The 17,097-nt window shown below is 40.6% G+C and overlaps 2 protein-coding genes across 2 annotated transcripts in view; one reads left to right on the top strand and one right to left on the bottom strand.

The window, feature by feature from the left end:
* Positions 1-17,097, bottom strand: part of pvalb7 (parvalbumin 7) — a 61,965-nt gene that overhangs the window by 18,245 nt on the left and 26,623 nt on the right. The gene's annotated exons all lie outside the window — the stretch shown is intronic.
* ncf4 (neutrophil cytosolic factor 4) overlaps positions 12,703-17,097 on the top strand; it is a 42,815-nt gene continuing 38,420 nt past the window's right edge. The window contains 3 exon segments of the mRNA XM_051946113.1: positions 12,703-13,320; positions 13,767-13,851; positions 13,922-14,081. Of these exon segments, the coding sequence (XP_051802073.1) occupies positions 13,292-13,320; positions 13,767-13,851; positions 13,922-14,081 (274 nt within the window). The 5' untranslated portion in view covers positions 12,703-13,291.

Genomic DNA, 17,097 nt, shown 5'->3' with positions numbered 1-17,097 from the left:
TTTTACTGTTTATGTCTCCTGCCCTCAACGTGCACAACAAATTAAACAATGTAACTTAAATGAAACTGATTTTAGTGCAGCACAAACCAGACAGAAGCTCAGATTGATTTTTTAATAGGCTCACAATTGAGGGTCTCGAGCGCTTTACTCGAAATTTGACTCATATCTGAGCAGTAAGATTTGCTAATCTTATTCTGCACTCATTTGGTCAAGTGACTTGACTGCAGCAATACTCACAACCTCGTGAGTTCAGTTCAGGCCAAAACGCACAGTGGAGTGGGAGAAGGAAGCCCCACACTTTTCCAAATGTGCACCACGTTTGGCTCTGGTTATTGTGGTATATTTAGTCTGAATATTACGGCTGGTGTGTGTGGGAGTGTGTGGGAGATGGTGAGTTTTTTAAGGAATGCACCAAGTTGTTGGGAGTTTGGCCTGTTACGCAGTCAACCTGTTAAGTAATGAGACACCAAATTTTCTGCACTTTCTGCTAAATTCTAGATTTGTGATGTTGAATGTTTATGGATATGTTTAGGAACAGCGTGTCCCAAGCTTTGTCTCTGAAGTGGTTCATGCAGTGCTGGTGTCTGTACGGCACTCCATCAGATCTATAGCGGATTAGACTCCATACTGTAGGTGAATGTTATAATGCAGCAGCTTACAATCAGAGATGGATTATAAGACAATATGCCTGTGGAGAGGGAGACTTCTATCAGCTTAAGATCTCTGATTCGGCCAAGATAGCTTGTGTTGAACATTCATTTATCCACGTGACAGCATGCACTGTGTCTGTGGTTAACTGATGAGAGGAGCTGAAACCTCAGATGGAGTGACATTTCTGTCACCAACTGAGCGTTTAACATGAAGGAATGTGACTTTGTGAGTAACCAGTGTGTGACATAGGCTCCAGCGCTGTGGGAAGTGAGTGACTGGAGTGCAAAAGAAGTATGGTTAGCTGCTGTAGCTGCAGCAACTTTAAAGCGCATCCTGACAGAGACACTGACTACGTTTATATGCCATTAATATTTGGGTTGAGGTCAATATTCCGGTTTCTGAACCATTTGGAATAACCTGTTTACATGCCTAAACAGACAGAGTTACTCCTGTTTACATGATCAGCGTAATTAATTGGGATATTCCCATTCCCTCTCGCTCCAAAAGTGTGGCGCTGTGCTGCCGCGTGTGGGTTTCGCCATGTCTGTTTACCTCTCCTTGTGTATTTCCGGTGGGTCGCGCACCAGACGCGGCATACAAGTAGTTGCCGTACTCAAAAGACCCAAGATTCCATCGGATTAAACATGCGCAGAACGCAAATTAATGTTTCTTTCTATGGGGATATTCCGATGCGCGTTTATATTACGAGATATTTGGGTTAGAAAAGGAGTAACCCAGAGGTCTTGTTCGGGTTTTTGCGGGTGTTTACATGGCCATACGCAACCAGGTTATTGCTAATATTCCGGTTATGAAAGGGTTATTGACTGCATATAAACGTAGTCAATAAAGTACAGGCCAAAGTTTCAGCTTTACAAATGTCATGCCCACTGCCCTTAAAGAAAGGAAATAACGACCTGACTCGTGGTGTGTCTCTCTGCTGGTTCGTAAAGACTAGCATCTAACAAACCAGGCTACAGTAAAGACACTTAGTCTAAAAACAGCGTCCTGGAGGAAAGCAAGAAAAGAAATGAATGTTCAAATTGTTATAGTGAACAGCCGATACCTATACTGTTTGGGGGGAAACCCCTGTGTCTTTGCTTTTTTGGTCATTTTGCACCTGTCTGTAGTAATTATGTAATCATTCATGATCTAAGAGCTTCAGTAAAAGGCACTTGGACTGAAAAAGCCTTCTGAAGGTGAAGTGTGATCAATAATTAAAAAGAGAAGTCCAGTGGCCTCCAACTGCAGCAACGATTCCCATGACCTGAATAGGTGAGAATCTACATTTTTCATGCCTTTGTTGTTTTGTTTCTTTCAGTTCAAACAGAACCTCTGGATCCCGTGACCATCAAGGACTGTGAACTCGTGCCTGCTGGCCTGTTGAATAATCAATCAAAGCCCACAATATGATGAAACATAAAGGAACACAGAGCTCTGCTTTTTCATTGCACTTGGATGCTGTAAGGATGTCTGGCTTCTCTGTTGTTGATGTTAGCTGAGGAAATACAACATTTTTAGATGTTTCCAGATGTCATCATCTACCAGTGTGCGTATACGTATGTTTATGTTGATGTAATATTCTGTATACAATTCACAGATAAACCAGACACAGAAGAGGACTCAGCTGGCAGTTGTTTGATCTTCACAGTAAGAAATAATTTCTTTTCTGGGTTAAAGAATTTAAATTTCAGTGAGATGTGTTTGGTTTAATAGTTTGTGAGGCATCTGGGTTTCAGCTTGCATCACAGGTTATATTTTGTGCTTAAAATACTTCTCTGGGACTGTTTCCACAAAACACCTCAAGGTTTTCTCTACTGTGGAGTTTTCTCCTTTATGTTTCTTTTAAATGTTCACAAGTGTTTAAGGCTTTCTCCTTGACCTGATTGTATGATTAAGCTCCTAAATGTTGTTCAACATTTCCATTAAATACCTTAGCATCAAAAGTAAGGAAAAAATTAACTCAATAGACCGTCCAGAGAAACGCGGGCTAAAATCCTTGATTATGTGAATAAATATGCACGGTTTTTATGCCATTTTATGCGGGGAAATTGCGGAAAGTTGCAAAGTATGCGAATAGTTGTGAAATATGCAAAAAGATGTGAAATATGTAAGAACTGGGAAAAAAAGGTGATTCTTCTCCTACATCCTGTTACTAGGCTCCCACTAAGTTGTTGTTTGAGTCCTTTGTGTTCAGCAAACCTTTTGCTGTGCTTCGTCATGGAGAAGTGATGCAACAGTTGATTTTCTTCGGTGCTCCAGAACGATGTTGCACAGGGTGCAAAAAAGTTTCCCCCCACTTTCATGCAGTAAATCTGGGTACTGTTTTGCCCGCTCTCTGGCTGAAATATTCGTAGGTAAATGTGATCTTTGAGCAGTCGCCATTCTTGTTTTTCGTCTCTGAGCGCCGCGCTCCGCATCAGCTCGTGCGTCTAGTGTGTGTGTGAATGCGTGAACTGATGACGTCAGGCCGGGCGTCACATAAAAACTCACTCACAACTCATTTATATCGGTTATAGTTTTCTCATTTTATGCGGGAATTGTGAAATTAAGCAGGACCCGCATATTTCTCTTTTTTTTCATGGAAATGTGAGATTCTTGCGGGAGTTATGCGCTGTTTTGCGGGGATTATGCGGCCTTTTGGGAAATCATTGACCCCCGCATAATCAACGGCAATTTGGTGATTAATGCGGGAATTCATGCGATCGCATAATCGCGTTTTTCTGGAGGGTCTAACTAAAGGTACCTCTGACTGTAACTTAACAACAGCACAGTCGAGTTTACAACAAATGCAGTTACTTTCCACATTTGTTGTTCTCTGTTTGCTGTCATTTGTGTGTCAGATTTTTTCAGGACGTGCTTCCTAATATTCCAGAAGTATAATCCTTGCATCCACTTCAGGACAACTTTGTGAGGCTACAACAGGTATAACATGAGGGAGTCTCCAAGGAAACTGTAGAATTTTGCCTCTGCAAACCTTAACATTTTCCTTCAAGACTCTGCTCAGGACCCTTAGGTAAGTCCCTCAGCTAAGGAATAATTAAGCCTTAAGAGTCCCAGTGAAGCAGACGGATGGTTTTGTGTAACCGACTACATATATCCAATATTTGCATGATGTTTCAGGGTAATGTGTCACAATATGGATAATTATAGACGTGTAGGCCATTTTTCAGGGCCTTCAAGCATGTTCTCACTACAAGAACTGTCTCTGCAGACGTCCTTTAAGTTTTGTTTTCATGGGAATAAAAAGTAGCAGCTCTGGGTTTGGTATTTCTGACAAACTGCTGGTTGGGGCTGGACGCTGAATCAGCTTTCACACCTTAAAAACACAAGTTTTAAAGCAGCCTTTTTCCACATCGTAGGTAATGCCAGCCTCCTCTGTGTGTGGCGGAAGTGATGCTTTTCAAATTTTGGTCCCAAGTTTTCAGTTTGTACCTCTTGTTTTAACTGGGCGACATTACAACACCAACATAAAGACTCAGCCTCACCTCTTCTTCTCTCTACTTCCCTCACGATGTCGCCACGGTAACCAGCTGTCAACATGGCAAACACAAGCGGTGTATTCGTTGAGGCTTTCTGTCAGTGTTGCTTCTTCTGTTTCTCTCTCTGTGTGTGTGCGTGTGTGTGTGTGCGCGCTGGTGTTGCTACCTGTCAACTTAATGGCTTATTACATTTCACCAGTTGACTTTTTTTTACAGTGTACTTCTGTTTCACTGTTATATTCCAAGGCTAGCATGCAATAAAGTATGCACAAACACAGTTATGGTACACTGTGGTAGAAACAAACACACACACACACACACACTCACTCCTCTTTTCACACGTATACACATTCACAATCCACAGATTCTCGTACACACATGCACTCACACAAGCACAACGGACTCCGGCAGCTGGCCTGACCTTGAAGATAAATACACCCTTGAAAAATGTTTCTGCAATTCATGGCTGGCAATGGTCTGTTATACGAGCAGCGTTTCAAAGGATCCATCTCAGGCTGCGTGAAAATAGATATGGAGTCGATATGTGCTGCACTCGTACAAACACATTTATCTGTGCACCGTCACACTCCACTGCGCTCTTTGTTTCTGTCTCTTTCTCACACACTCAGTCACTTACGCTTCTTCTCTCATGTTTTCCCTCAAATGCACTCCACACTCTGTCTTTTCTTGTAGTTAGCTATGTTCTTCGCTAATTTTTTAGTCTATTGTGATAAAATCACTGCTCTCAAACACTTTTATCTCAGTGAAAAGAATGAATCGCGTTAGAAAAACACCGACCGCAACCCATTGAACAGACCTTATTTGATTTACTGAAGCATAAGGTCTCTTTCCCTTTCAGCTTTGTCAGTGTTTGCCTGTAGAGCAGCTGCTGATGTGGTGATTCAGGTGTTGCAGTTACAAAACAAACAAGCTGTGGCGCAATTTAAAAGCTTGAAGTGTTTCTTTTCTTTATGTGGGAGTTCAAATGATAAGCGAGTGGTTTACTGAGCCCAGATATTGTGTGTGACATGCTGACATACGTGAAAGTGCCCTCTTTGTTGCCGGTGTTCTCAGAGTCTGAAACTGAATTGACACTACAAGGAGAGATCACTTATAGTAAGTGAGGTTAGACATTCGAACCAAACTCTGTAACCTGCATGTCATCTCAAACACTTTAGAAACCATTTTGGATTTTGCAATAAATCACTGTTGCTCTTTCTCTCTGTAGCACACACTCAAGCCCAACACATCAAAAACTTTACTGACATCTAGTGTCAGAAGCTTTAAGCTCCTCAGGTTTGATGTTGGAACTGTGTCCCCTGAGGTTAGCTGCTTAGAAGGAATCTGATAGGATTTAATCTTTAAGATGTTCAATTTGGATCAAATCTTCAGTGATTGATGTTCAGAATGTTTTAGTAGAATTGGGATACCTGTACTTTAAACATCTGTATTTTCCCAGTTACAGTGAACGAATAGATTCCCGGTTGATTTCAGGAGCAAAACAGTGTAAACTTTAAAACCGATCAAATAATACAGGATTTGTATCATGTAGTGGATATACATTCATTTAAACCTAGCACTGTTAAAGTGATAAAATAAAGAAAATAGATATTATTCTTCCTAATAAACTTTTCATTACAGTAACATAAAAATCAAACAAAAATAAGACTGTCATTGTGCGTCACAGTCACAAAGAAGAAAAAAAATTGCATGAAGCTTAAGCAATGACACCATGGTTGGTTGGTGTCATTTTTGAGCGGACTTGCAAACAAAAAAAAAAAAAAAGACTCATTGTGCATCCTGAAAGGCAGACTTAAAAAGCCGGTCTATCAGTAAACGAGCTCTGAACATTATGTAGTTTTTTTTTTAAGTGTTGGGCATTTAACTTTTGAAATTTTTCAAAATGCATGTTGAAAATATTCCTAATAATTTAGTGAATCATGAATATTTGTTTCGTTGTGGGTCAGATGAGGGGTCTGACTGTTGGAGAAGTAAAACTTTAGGTTTAAATTTGCCTCATATCTACTTTCATAATAGTAGATGTACAGCGGTAAAAGTCCTCTTCTGTAGGAACATCAAGCAGCATCTGTGTCCTGCGCGCCTCCAGTGTGTCAAAACGATGACCCTTCAATTTGAATTTTAATTGCCATCACATCACAGCTCAGGTTGCCTGCACCAAATGTTCTCCCTCAGACTCCTCAGGACATTACAGTAGAACTCAGCGGGACTCTAGGGGATTTATTTATTGTGCACAGCTCTGGGAAAGTAGAAGAAAGCAGCGAGCGACCTCTTGGTCATGTTCCTGACTTGACACTCCTTCTGTGGTCTTGGAGATACTGTCCACTGTTTGGTGTCCGGGTCGTAGCTGCAGACCTGCTTCTCTCCAGAGATGATCCTCTACGTGAGTGGACTGTTAACAGATCTTCACAGACTTCCACATGGTGCTTTTTTCTGTAGGTTCACGTGGCCTCAGTTTCTCGATCTTGTCGTTATGCCCTCTACAACATCAGGAAGATCAGACCCTTCCTGACCCAACAGGCCACACAACTTCTGGTTCAGGCTCTTGTGATGTCACGCATTGACTACTGCAACTCTCTTCTGGCAGGTCTCCCTGCATGTACAGTCAAACCTCTACAGATGATCCAGAATGCAGCAGCACATCTGGTCTTCAACCAGCCCAAAAGAGCTCATGTCACTCCTCTGTTCATCTCCCTTCACTGGCTTCCAGTTGCAGCCAGAATCAAATTCAAAACTCTCCTCCTGGTTTACAAAATATTTACAAGAACGGCCCCAGCCTACCTGGATTCCCTGATCCAGGTCTACTCCCCTTCACGCCCACTTCGCTCTGCATGTGAGAGACACCTGGTGCTTCCAGCCCAGCACGGCTTGAAATCTCTAACCAGACTCTTCTCCTCTGTTGTTCCCAAATGGTGGAACAATCTACCAAACTCTGTGCGTTCTGCTGAGTCCCTTTCTACTTTTAAGAGACAATTGAAGACTCAATTGTTCAGAAAACACCTAGGCACTTAATCTGACTCCACCTTAGGGGTAGAATAAGCCAGGTGGTCCAAAACCCAGCACTTATTTAGCACTGACAAAGTTGAAAAAAAAAAGGGGGGGTGGTGGTTGGCACTTCTTCTGCAACTTGATGGCAACACCTTTGACCAATCACACTTTTTGCACTTTCTACAGGTTTTTCCTTATGTCTGAATTCTTGCCTGTGTTGTACGTCGCTTTGGACAAAAGCGTCTGCTAAATGAAACTGTAGAATTGTAGAATTGTAGGTCCATGTAGATATTATAAATGTGCACATAAGCATCACATGGACTCGCTGTGCTCCGTTTGTGTGCAACAGGAACACACTGAACACTTTGATTACTTTTTCTATTTATGTTGTTGTCCATTGCCTCAAAAGAAAACACCTAAAGTGACCCCGTGCTGCCTCTTCTACCTCTTCTTCACATATCTAGTTGCCTTCATATTGATAGTCCCACTTAAATCATTGGTATTCTGCATTTATTTGTCTTGGAAAGTTCGTATCTGGATCAGGGTGATCCAGGGCCAGCATATTATTCCAGAATTATTTCCCCTCAGATCAGTTTCAGCCATTAACAGCCCCGGTTTGCTTTTACTTATGAATGTAGACAACAAACACAGGGAGACGCTGAGTCATGGCGTGTTTGCGTGAGGGTGTGCGTAGTAAGACTGGTGATCTGAAGAATGTGTACGCTATGCTTCAGAGGAGATAAGAAGTGAGAGAAGAAGGAAAGAATGTCAGCACAGGCTGCAGGGGAAATTAACATTGACTAAATAGATGGAGGAGACTGACTATCTCCTGAACGCTGCTTAAAGTATAATGAGCGTTCTGATGCCACCCAGTCAAAAGCTCACAACAGCACTTTACACGGCAAAATCTGTGTAGTTTAGAGCCTTAGATCATCATCTGAAGGCTGAGGCAGGCAGGCCCATGGATAGGATTTTTTAATTCTGTCATAAATGATGTCAAGTGTTTTAAAGTTTCATGAAAAGCTGGTTTCATTCAAAGTGTCTCCCGTCAGAATTTTTATCCTTTATGAACAGTTGGTCAAATGACTGACGGTTATGTGACAAATCTTAATGAGCGGCAGGAAATTCTTGGCGCTTTTCTGCAGATTTTTGGAGCATTTTACCATCTTTCAGCTCGTTGTTTCGATTATTTGGCTCACACAGTGGATTTTTCACACCAAAATGTTGCTTCACAGCACAGAAGGTGTTTTTTAAAAAATAAGAAAAGACACTTTGGGTGTTCGGTTAGCCCATATTTTGCCTGTGTCAGTGTCATGTTTCTAACAAGTTTCTTTCACATAACAGCAACAAAATCCACATTATCCACAGGAGTTGAACTCAGGAGACTCAAGTTTAAGTCGCATGTTTGGATCATTCGTTTTTCACTTTACTTTACAAACAGTATCAGATGTAAGGGATGATAGAATGATGAGTCCCCCAAAAATGTAGACATCTCACAATTTTGCAGCCATTTTGGTGGAAATGACTCACATAGCTATTACACATTTTAGTCTGACACCATTTTTGATCCAGTTTCACCATTTTCATCAGCTCTATCTGCAGACACAGCAGCTGCTTTTCACAATAAAGCTCGAATAAACTGATCCACTGAACCAAACAGTTGGACTAATACTGTTCCTGATAAATGCACCCAAATGCACAAAAGCAAACTGAACCTGACACCAACACTGCATTTACAAGATACTTCTTGTGTCTCATGATTGCAGATGCTGTTAGGGAGCTCCACGGAGGCAAACGGTGAGTGAGAAGTGTCCACCTCAGTAATGGTGTTTGTGCTCTCTGACATCTCCCTCACGTGTTTTAAGTGTCAGTTCTCCTCCAGACTACATCCACACATGACCTGGCCAGGCAGAAAGGGAAAAGAAACATCTTCAGTTTTAAAGTGCCGAACAGGAAGAGCAAAGAATTCAAGAGTCAAGGTCCCGGAGGGTCTGAGCTCTGGCAGCAAGGATGTCGAGTGTGGCGGTGAAAGATGGTGAACTTCATGTTATGACGAGCACAGAATCGTGTCTGAGCATAGAGTCATTTAGTTCTATTGCAGTGCCTTTACTTACACTACTATTTAAGTATATAATTTGGTTAAATTAAGTCCACTTTATGTATAAGTGTTGTAAAAAATGGGCATTTCATTAGCAGGGCATTGTAAAGAGAACGTCACTAGATGGAGAGAGAAACCTGTGTGAGTGTGATCGCTCTGTAACTAGCTCACTGGAAAAAATGCCCCTCTCAAAACAAGACAAAAAAAACTTATTTCAAAGAACTTTTACCTTGAAATAAGTTTAAAAATCTGCCAATAGAACAAGTGAAAAATGGCTTGGTAAGATTTCTTGAAATAAGAAATGACACTTAGAATACTGTGATCTTAAAATTAGCTGGGAAAAATTATTTTAAGCTTTATTTTACTAGGATTGTCCAGCTTAGGTGTAATAGCCCTCCTTTTGTCTTCATTTAAGGCACCAAAAATATTGTTGCTTTGTCTGAAAAAAAATCCCAAATTTCTGCAAAAATTTCCCAAATGTATAAAAAATTTGCAAAATCTTCAGGAATAAAATTCCTTAAAATTTCCCTTAAAAGCTTTATTTAAAAAAATACCCAAATTTGTCAGGAATTAAAAATAAAAAAATAAAAATGAAAATTGTAAATATTTAAAAAATAAAGATCTTCCAAGATAAAAATCCTAAAAATATCTAAAGTGATTCCATATATATATATATATATATATATATATATATATCAGTAAAACTTCTAATATTTTCTTTAAGAACATTCAGAAAAAAATCAATCAAAATCCAGCGAAATTTGTTGGATTTTGGTTGATTTTTTTCCCAAATGTTCTTAAAGAAACATTCTTTTAACATCTCTTTTTTCCATCAAAAAATGTTCAAAAATTTCCCCCAAAATTTTGAAAATGTAGAAGTTGTCACTGTGAAATATATTTTTTTCTCCACATTTTCAAACTTTAAAGCAGGTCAATTTGACCCACAGGACGACACCGGGGTTAAAACAAGATGATTTCACGATAGTTTGACTTAAGATATTTAAGATGCATTGTCTTAAAACAAGTCCCTCCATCTTACTGAAATGTCACTTGTTAAGTGAATTTATCTTAAATCAAGTGGGATGGGACATTTTGACTATAAATAAGACAAACAGACTTGGTAAGATTTTTAGTTTTCGCAGTGTATTGACTTGAATTTGGTTTTGACCCCATTAATAATTCGGTGAATATCTCTCAAACCTTTTTGTTGAGCTTTTAAATCTGCATCACAGGTGATCAAGGCTGCAATAAAACACTGACAAAAGTCTCTGTGGAAACACCCAAAATCATCAGCTTGATTGCTGCATGTTTTTGGTTCGGCAGCACTTTTCATCTCCAGTGGATGCAGCACAAACTGTACGGCACAGCACAGCTCATCAGTGGCGCCATGAATACAAACGATTAGCTCCACGTGATATTTCCGTTTGTGTGCTGCGGCGTCTGGGTTTAAACTGAGACACACGAGGAGAACACTGTAGAAAATGAACACACCGGAGGAGCTCTGGCCACTGGTTTTGATTGATGCTGATATTACATTTCTGTCTATTCAGGCATCTCTTTCTGCTGAGGCTCAAACAGAACAGAGCTGCACGATTTAGTTTTCTTTCGAATGAGATGTAAAAGTCTATAAAGGGTTTGATTTCAGATTATCGAAGTGAGAAACCTGCACATCGCAGCAATATTGAGCTTAGCTTCTGTAGACATATCCTTTATCCCTTCCAATGTCTCGTTATATTAAAGGTCAACAGCAGATGGTTTCTCAGTGTTTACAGCACCTTAATTGCAAATTTTAATCAATGGACAGCATTTGCACTGCTAGCCTGGATTTCACATTTAATTAAACAAGCCAATTACAACATGCTTAAAGGATTGAAGTTTGGCTGCATTACTGACAAATGTGAGTAGATTTTAATAATTTATAGACAAAATTGAATGTGTGAATGATTACCCGGTACTTAAAAAAAATCACACAGTATGTCATACTTGGAAGAAAGTTTCCTATATTTGCATCTTAGTATCACATAATTATGATTTTGTGTCTTATAAATGGAAATATTTCTTCACTATAACTTATGTCAGTACTTCTAGATGTTTAATAATGTGAACGTTTCTCATTATTATGACTTCTGACTTCACAAAAGGCTTACTCCCTCATAATACAAAGTTATTATTAAGTCATTATTATCTTAAGTCCAAATTATGAGAAATATTCTCATTAAAAACTTGTCATACAAAAGCCATTATCAAGACAATAAATCATACTTATTAAATAGGTTTTCACAGTACGTGGAACTAAACATTTTATACACTTTAAGCTGCTGAGAGGAGCATTTGGTCACATCAGTTGAAATTACGAATGATTTCGAGTCAAATCAACTTTTTAAAGGAATTTTGCCGGTGAATTTATTTCATCTGAGTCACACTATGCAGGTTGAATACCTGAACTGAAACAAGGCTGTGATTTTTGGTTTGCTTTGCAGATTAGTGATCCCACACTGTGGGCTGCAGTGGAGGAAGCTGGAAGAGGCCGGCAGTCAGCAGTCGATCTTGCTTGTACACAGGATTTTCACTAATCAGTCAAACTGAACGTGGGAGCTGCTGCTGAAGTTTAGGATGGTGGATGTGGCAACTGCAAAGCTGCGAACTTACATAAGAAAATGATGATCAGTGAAAAGTGTGATCCTAGGATGTGTTTGGGGCTTAATGTGAAAGAAAAGGCTTTTATTTTTAAATCTGCTTTTAAAACAAACTGACAAAAGATCAGTGGTCCCTACAAGAAAATGCAAACAATTAATGCAATATGAAATGACACAATGTTATATAAATTATTTCATTTGTTTACCATGACTGTATAACGTCTGCTGCGTACTAATTATTAGAGATTTGTTGCTTTAGTTTATGTCATCTGGTTCATCAATTACACAACACCAGGAAGCTTGTAACTTATTTTGCATATAATAATTCCAGGTAGATCTGCCTATTGGCAAACTCCAAGCGGGCTGTCATGTGCTCTTTACTGAGAAGTGGCTTCCATCTGGTCACTCTAGGCCTGAGTGGTGGATTGCTGCAGAGATGATTGTCCTTCTGGAAGGTTCCACCATCTCCACATAGGAACGCTGGAGCTCTGTCAGAGTAATCATGAGGTACTTGGTCACCTCCCTGACCAAGGTCCTTCTCCCCCTGATTGGTCATGTTGTCCTGGTGGCCAGCTGTAGGAAGAGTACTGGTGGTTCCAGACTTCTTTCGCTGATGATCGAGGTCACTGTGCTTCTTCCAAGGAACTTCCAGTGCTGCAGAAATGTTTCTGTAACCTTCCCCTTATCTGTGTCTTGATGCAGTCCTGTCTTGGTGTTCTGTAGACAGTTTGTTGGACTTTATGGCTTGGTTTGTGCTCTGACATGTACTGTTAGCAGTGGGACCTCATAGAGACAGGTGTGTGCGTTTCCAATCAAGTTGTAGAAACATTTTGAGAATGATCAGTGGAAACAGGACACATCTGAGCTCAGTTTGGAGTTTCATAGCAAAGGATGGGAATACTTATATACATGTGGTATTTGTGTGTTTTGTTTTTAATACATTTGCAAAGTTGTCTAAAAACATTTTTCACGTTGTCATTTTGGGGTGTTGTGTGTAGAATTTTGTGAAATGTTTTTTAAAGCAACTTTGGAATGAGGCTGTAACAAAACAAAATGTGGGAAAAGTGAAGCTGTATAATACTTTGACTGGACTGGCCCATGAACGCATTTACAATTCTGCATTTCTTTGGACACCTTATTTGATCTTACTAGAAAGTGTCACTTCATGTGCTTCGTGAGGTTTCCCCGCCCTCTCTGACATCTGTTGCGCCAAATGAACGCATCTCAGCTTTTATAGGGAACTCTCGCTTCCTCTTGCATATTTCCGCACTGTTGCGCCTTCAGACCTTCCCAGACGCAGACGGTCGGTCTGTGCGAGCGTCGTCTCCACTTCACCAGCAACTCTGCGGGACGAAGCGCTTTTTCTCTGCGTAAAAGTTGAACTTTCTCCGTGTGTCTGCAGCCAACACTGTGCCAACATCATGTCTCTGCAGCAGCTCCGAGATGAAAGGTGAGTGTGCGTCTCTGGATGTCTGTAAAATCACCTCCTTAAGAGTCTGTATCAGTAGCTGTGCGTAAAACTGTAGTCAAAGTATCTGTAACAAGCAGTGTAGTTTGTGCTAACGTCGCTTTGCCTGGTGCACTTCATTTTACAACATATTGTCAGGTTTTGTTACATAACAGGGTAATGAAACTGCAGGCTGGCTTGTTTGCAGAAGTGTTGTGCTTGTGAAGTTAATTTCTGCTCTGTGGTGGAGAAGTTTTTGAAAGTTCCACTTTTGTTTTGCGTCTAGCATACACATTAGAACGAGTCATGTTGAAAAAGAAAGCCTAAATATACAGATAGGGAGCCTCCTATGGAAGTTTTTTTCTTGAATGATGCTTCTAAATTCTTTTTGAAGTGATAGAAATGTCTGTCAGAAAATATTCTAATTCTAATCTGTCTCTGTTGCTCAGTGACTTTGATCAGCTCCCTCACAACATCCCAATCAGTGCCACTATTGCTGATATCGAGGAGAAGAAGGGTTTCATCGACTACTTTGTGAGTATGCTGTGCGGCTGAGCTCAGTTTTTCTCTTTCTGTTTCATTCATGTCTCCCTTTCTCTGCCAGATGTTTGTGATCGAGGTGAAGACTAAAGGAGGGAGTAAGTATCTGATCTACAGGAGGTACAGAGAATTTTTCAACCTCCATCAGATCCTGGAGGGCAGATACTGTCCCGAAGACCCGGACAAGCCTGCTCCCAACACCTGCGTCCTGCCTTCTCTTCCAGGTGTGTGTTCACAGCGCTGATAACTGCAGCGGCACGCAGACTCCGAATGCAGCACGGTGTCACGTTTCACATTGTTCAAATGCTTGTTTGCCAAAGGCCTGCAGCTCAGTAGACGATGAACTACGCCCTTTAATTTGGATGGTGACACTTCAAAGTCTGACAGACAGGAAGAGATGTCTGACCCAAACGATGCAAAACAGTCACAACCCGTGATTTCCAGATATTTGAAGTTGTTTAGTTGGCAGCATGAGTTGTGAAGAGACAGCTGAATTTGGAGGAAGTGGTTTGACTGACAAGTTAAATCTGGGTCAGATTCTGCAGTGTCATCTTTTAACAGACAAACGTTTGGCCAGTTTATGTACAGATCTTTACTGTCAGAAATATAGTTCGGTTATAGTTAAATTTATGTTGATAATGATGGCATGTTGAGTGAAAAGAGTAAAATCGACAGTCTGCTGTCAGTACCAGTGTGAGAACAGTGATTTTGCTGCATCAGGGCTCAGCTGCTGACTCATTACAGAGAGAAGTTTGTATTTTAGTGCCTCCTTTCTGCCTCGTCACTCTGTAACCTTCACCTTCAGATGCGTTCTCATTCTGCTCGGCTTCATGCATATGGAGAGCAGCAGGCTGAGGTTTACGGTGACAGCTGGCTGAATCTCCTCCCTGTGGCTGCAAGAAGTGAAACCCATCTCAACACGCTTTTAAAAGCGTCCGTATCGGCTGCTAGTTGCGTTGGACATGGATTTAGTTTTGTCTCTAAGTATTCCGAGTGGACTGAGGCACGATTGGATTTGCTTGATGAATTTCAAAAAACACATTAGCTGTAGATGAGATCAAGGAGGATATTGCGAAGAATAATTACTGTTGTGGCCCTTGTGGATTTGATTACAATTTAACCCAAGTTTGGCGTGAACTCACACTCAGATAATATGCAAATCCAATTGAATGTGAGCCACAAGGGTGTAGTGATGCTATTTTGGGCACCTGTTGCTGCATGATAATGTGGAACTTGAAATGCTGCGTTACAACTCAGGTTCTCCAGTGAGATATCTGCCAACTGAAGCATGACATCTGCTCTTAAAATATTAATTCAGCTGAATTAAAATTGACTGAGGCGAAAACATTTGTTCTGCTGAACACAATGAACCACATTTCTCTTCTCGCAAAGTCTTTTTTGAAACAGTATTCTTATCTTTTGACTTATCTGTAGCCAAGTGTCATGCATTAGAAGCAACACCAGGCATCAAAGTGGCACGGAGGAGGTCAGTTTAAATCTATTGATGACTAGACTGCATTAAGTATAATTCAAAGCGTTTGACATTCAGAGTAATCAGGAAAGAGCAGATGGATGGAAGGACAGATGACCGCCACAGGGGAAAATGCAGAGACTAACTAGAGGAAAAAGAGTGATGATGAAGGGGAAGGCTTTAAGGAGGAGATGGGAGGTTCATCCAGTCATTTTTGTTGTGGCAACGTAAGGAGATGACAACCCAAACATCGTTTTTATGCAGCAACCCGAGCTTCCTCTATCTTAGTTGACTGTTTTTACCATAAATTAGCTGCCACTCGATACCAGGGTTCTGCAGAATCACTGGTGTTCGTGCTCTCATAGAAAGAAAAAAAGCATCTGCCACCGTGCAGATGAGCTTATCTTGACTTTCAGATATTGTTTTAATCTGGACGGAGACCACATCACCCTGCTGTTCCCATTAAAATCTCTAACAAGCCCCGATCCTGCCCCAATGCCATTACCATCATACCCGAGCACAGACGATAACAAGATGCTGAATTTGCTTAAGTGCGAATGACAGCATGGTGACTAGAACCGGACCGTACCGGAGTTTCTGGGCTGATAACAAATTCAGGGTGTAAGAAATTCTGATGGCAATGTATTGCCAGATATAAAGGGAGACTCATAGGGTTGTTGTTCAGCATTCATGCAGTGTATTTCACGAGCTGCTTAGCACCTTGCCATGAAGGCAAAACTTGACTCTCCATCACCATCTGCTCAGCTGGGGTGCTCTGCTACATGTGCTGCAGACAGTGCTTTGACTAAGGATGCATTGGTAATGTTTCTAAATTACCCCACGCATCCTTTTCTGTTATGTCGGACAGCTTACGTGCTAATGCCGACATATCTATGACAGACAAAGATCAGCCAATAACACGGGCCAATAAATGGATCGATCGGCTGTAGTGCAGACTGTCCACCAGCTTGGCAGGTCAGCCTCATGGGAGCACATGTTTTTGTCAACCTTTTTGTCAACCAGGCTCTGCTACTCATGTCACAGCTCATAATTTAGTCACTGTAAAGTCTTTAAATAGATAAGAACGTCTTCATTCACTGATTTTATATGAAGTTCTACAGGCAAAAGTCTTTATACTCTATATTTTAAAGTAGCTGGGACTTCTTTAATGCTGTCCTGCTCACAGAGAAAGTGTCACAGTTTTATAATGTGAGCAGTTATGCAGACAATTAGAGCAAACTCGTTTTAGTTACATCTGCTGGTCATACTCTTAACTTCTGATTCACCTTTTTGCTGTGCACGTTCTCCAACACACATCTGTATTTGTGTCTCGTAAGCTACAGGGACGCCTAAAGTCTTAAAGATGAGGTAATGAGTAGACAGTTGTAGAGTTTTGATTGCTTTTTATGTCAGAGAACATGCATTATTTATGGTAAATCTAGCACAATAAACCATTTCAAATAGTGAACCTTTAGTGAATGTAAATATGTTTCTTTCTGCCTAGCTACTGGGAACAACACTGGAGTATAATGGTTTAAGTTGACAAGGAGCTGAGGTACATAAGTACAAAGAGAGAAGAATAAAATACAACCAACAGAACACGTCTAGACATTTAGTAATATATGGTCCAAGAAAGAAAAATCCATGCAAGTGAGCTGCTATTTAAGAAGATTAAGCTTTGGGAAGAAATGCCGCCACAGTCAAACAGAACCTTTAAGTTAGGAAAAGTCAGTGAGTTCAATAACCAGACCAACACTGAGGAGGGATTT

The sequence above is a fragment of the Acanthochromis polyacanthus genome, chromosome 3 (genome assembly GCF_021347895.1).
Source record: "Acanthochromis polyacanthus isolate Apoly-LR-REF ecotype Palm Island chromosome 3, KAUST_Apoly_ChrSc, whole genome shotgun sequence".
NCBI classification, from domain to species: Eukaryota; Metazoa; Chordata; class Actinopteri; family Pomacentridae; genus Acanthochromis; species Acanthochromis polyacanthus.
Note: the sequence above shows the minus strand (reverse complement) of the source record. Positions and strands in the feature narration are given on the sequence as shown.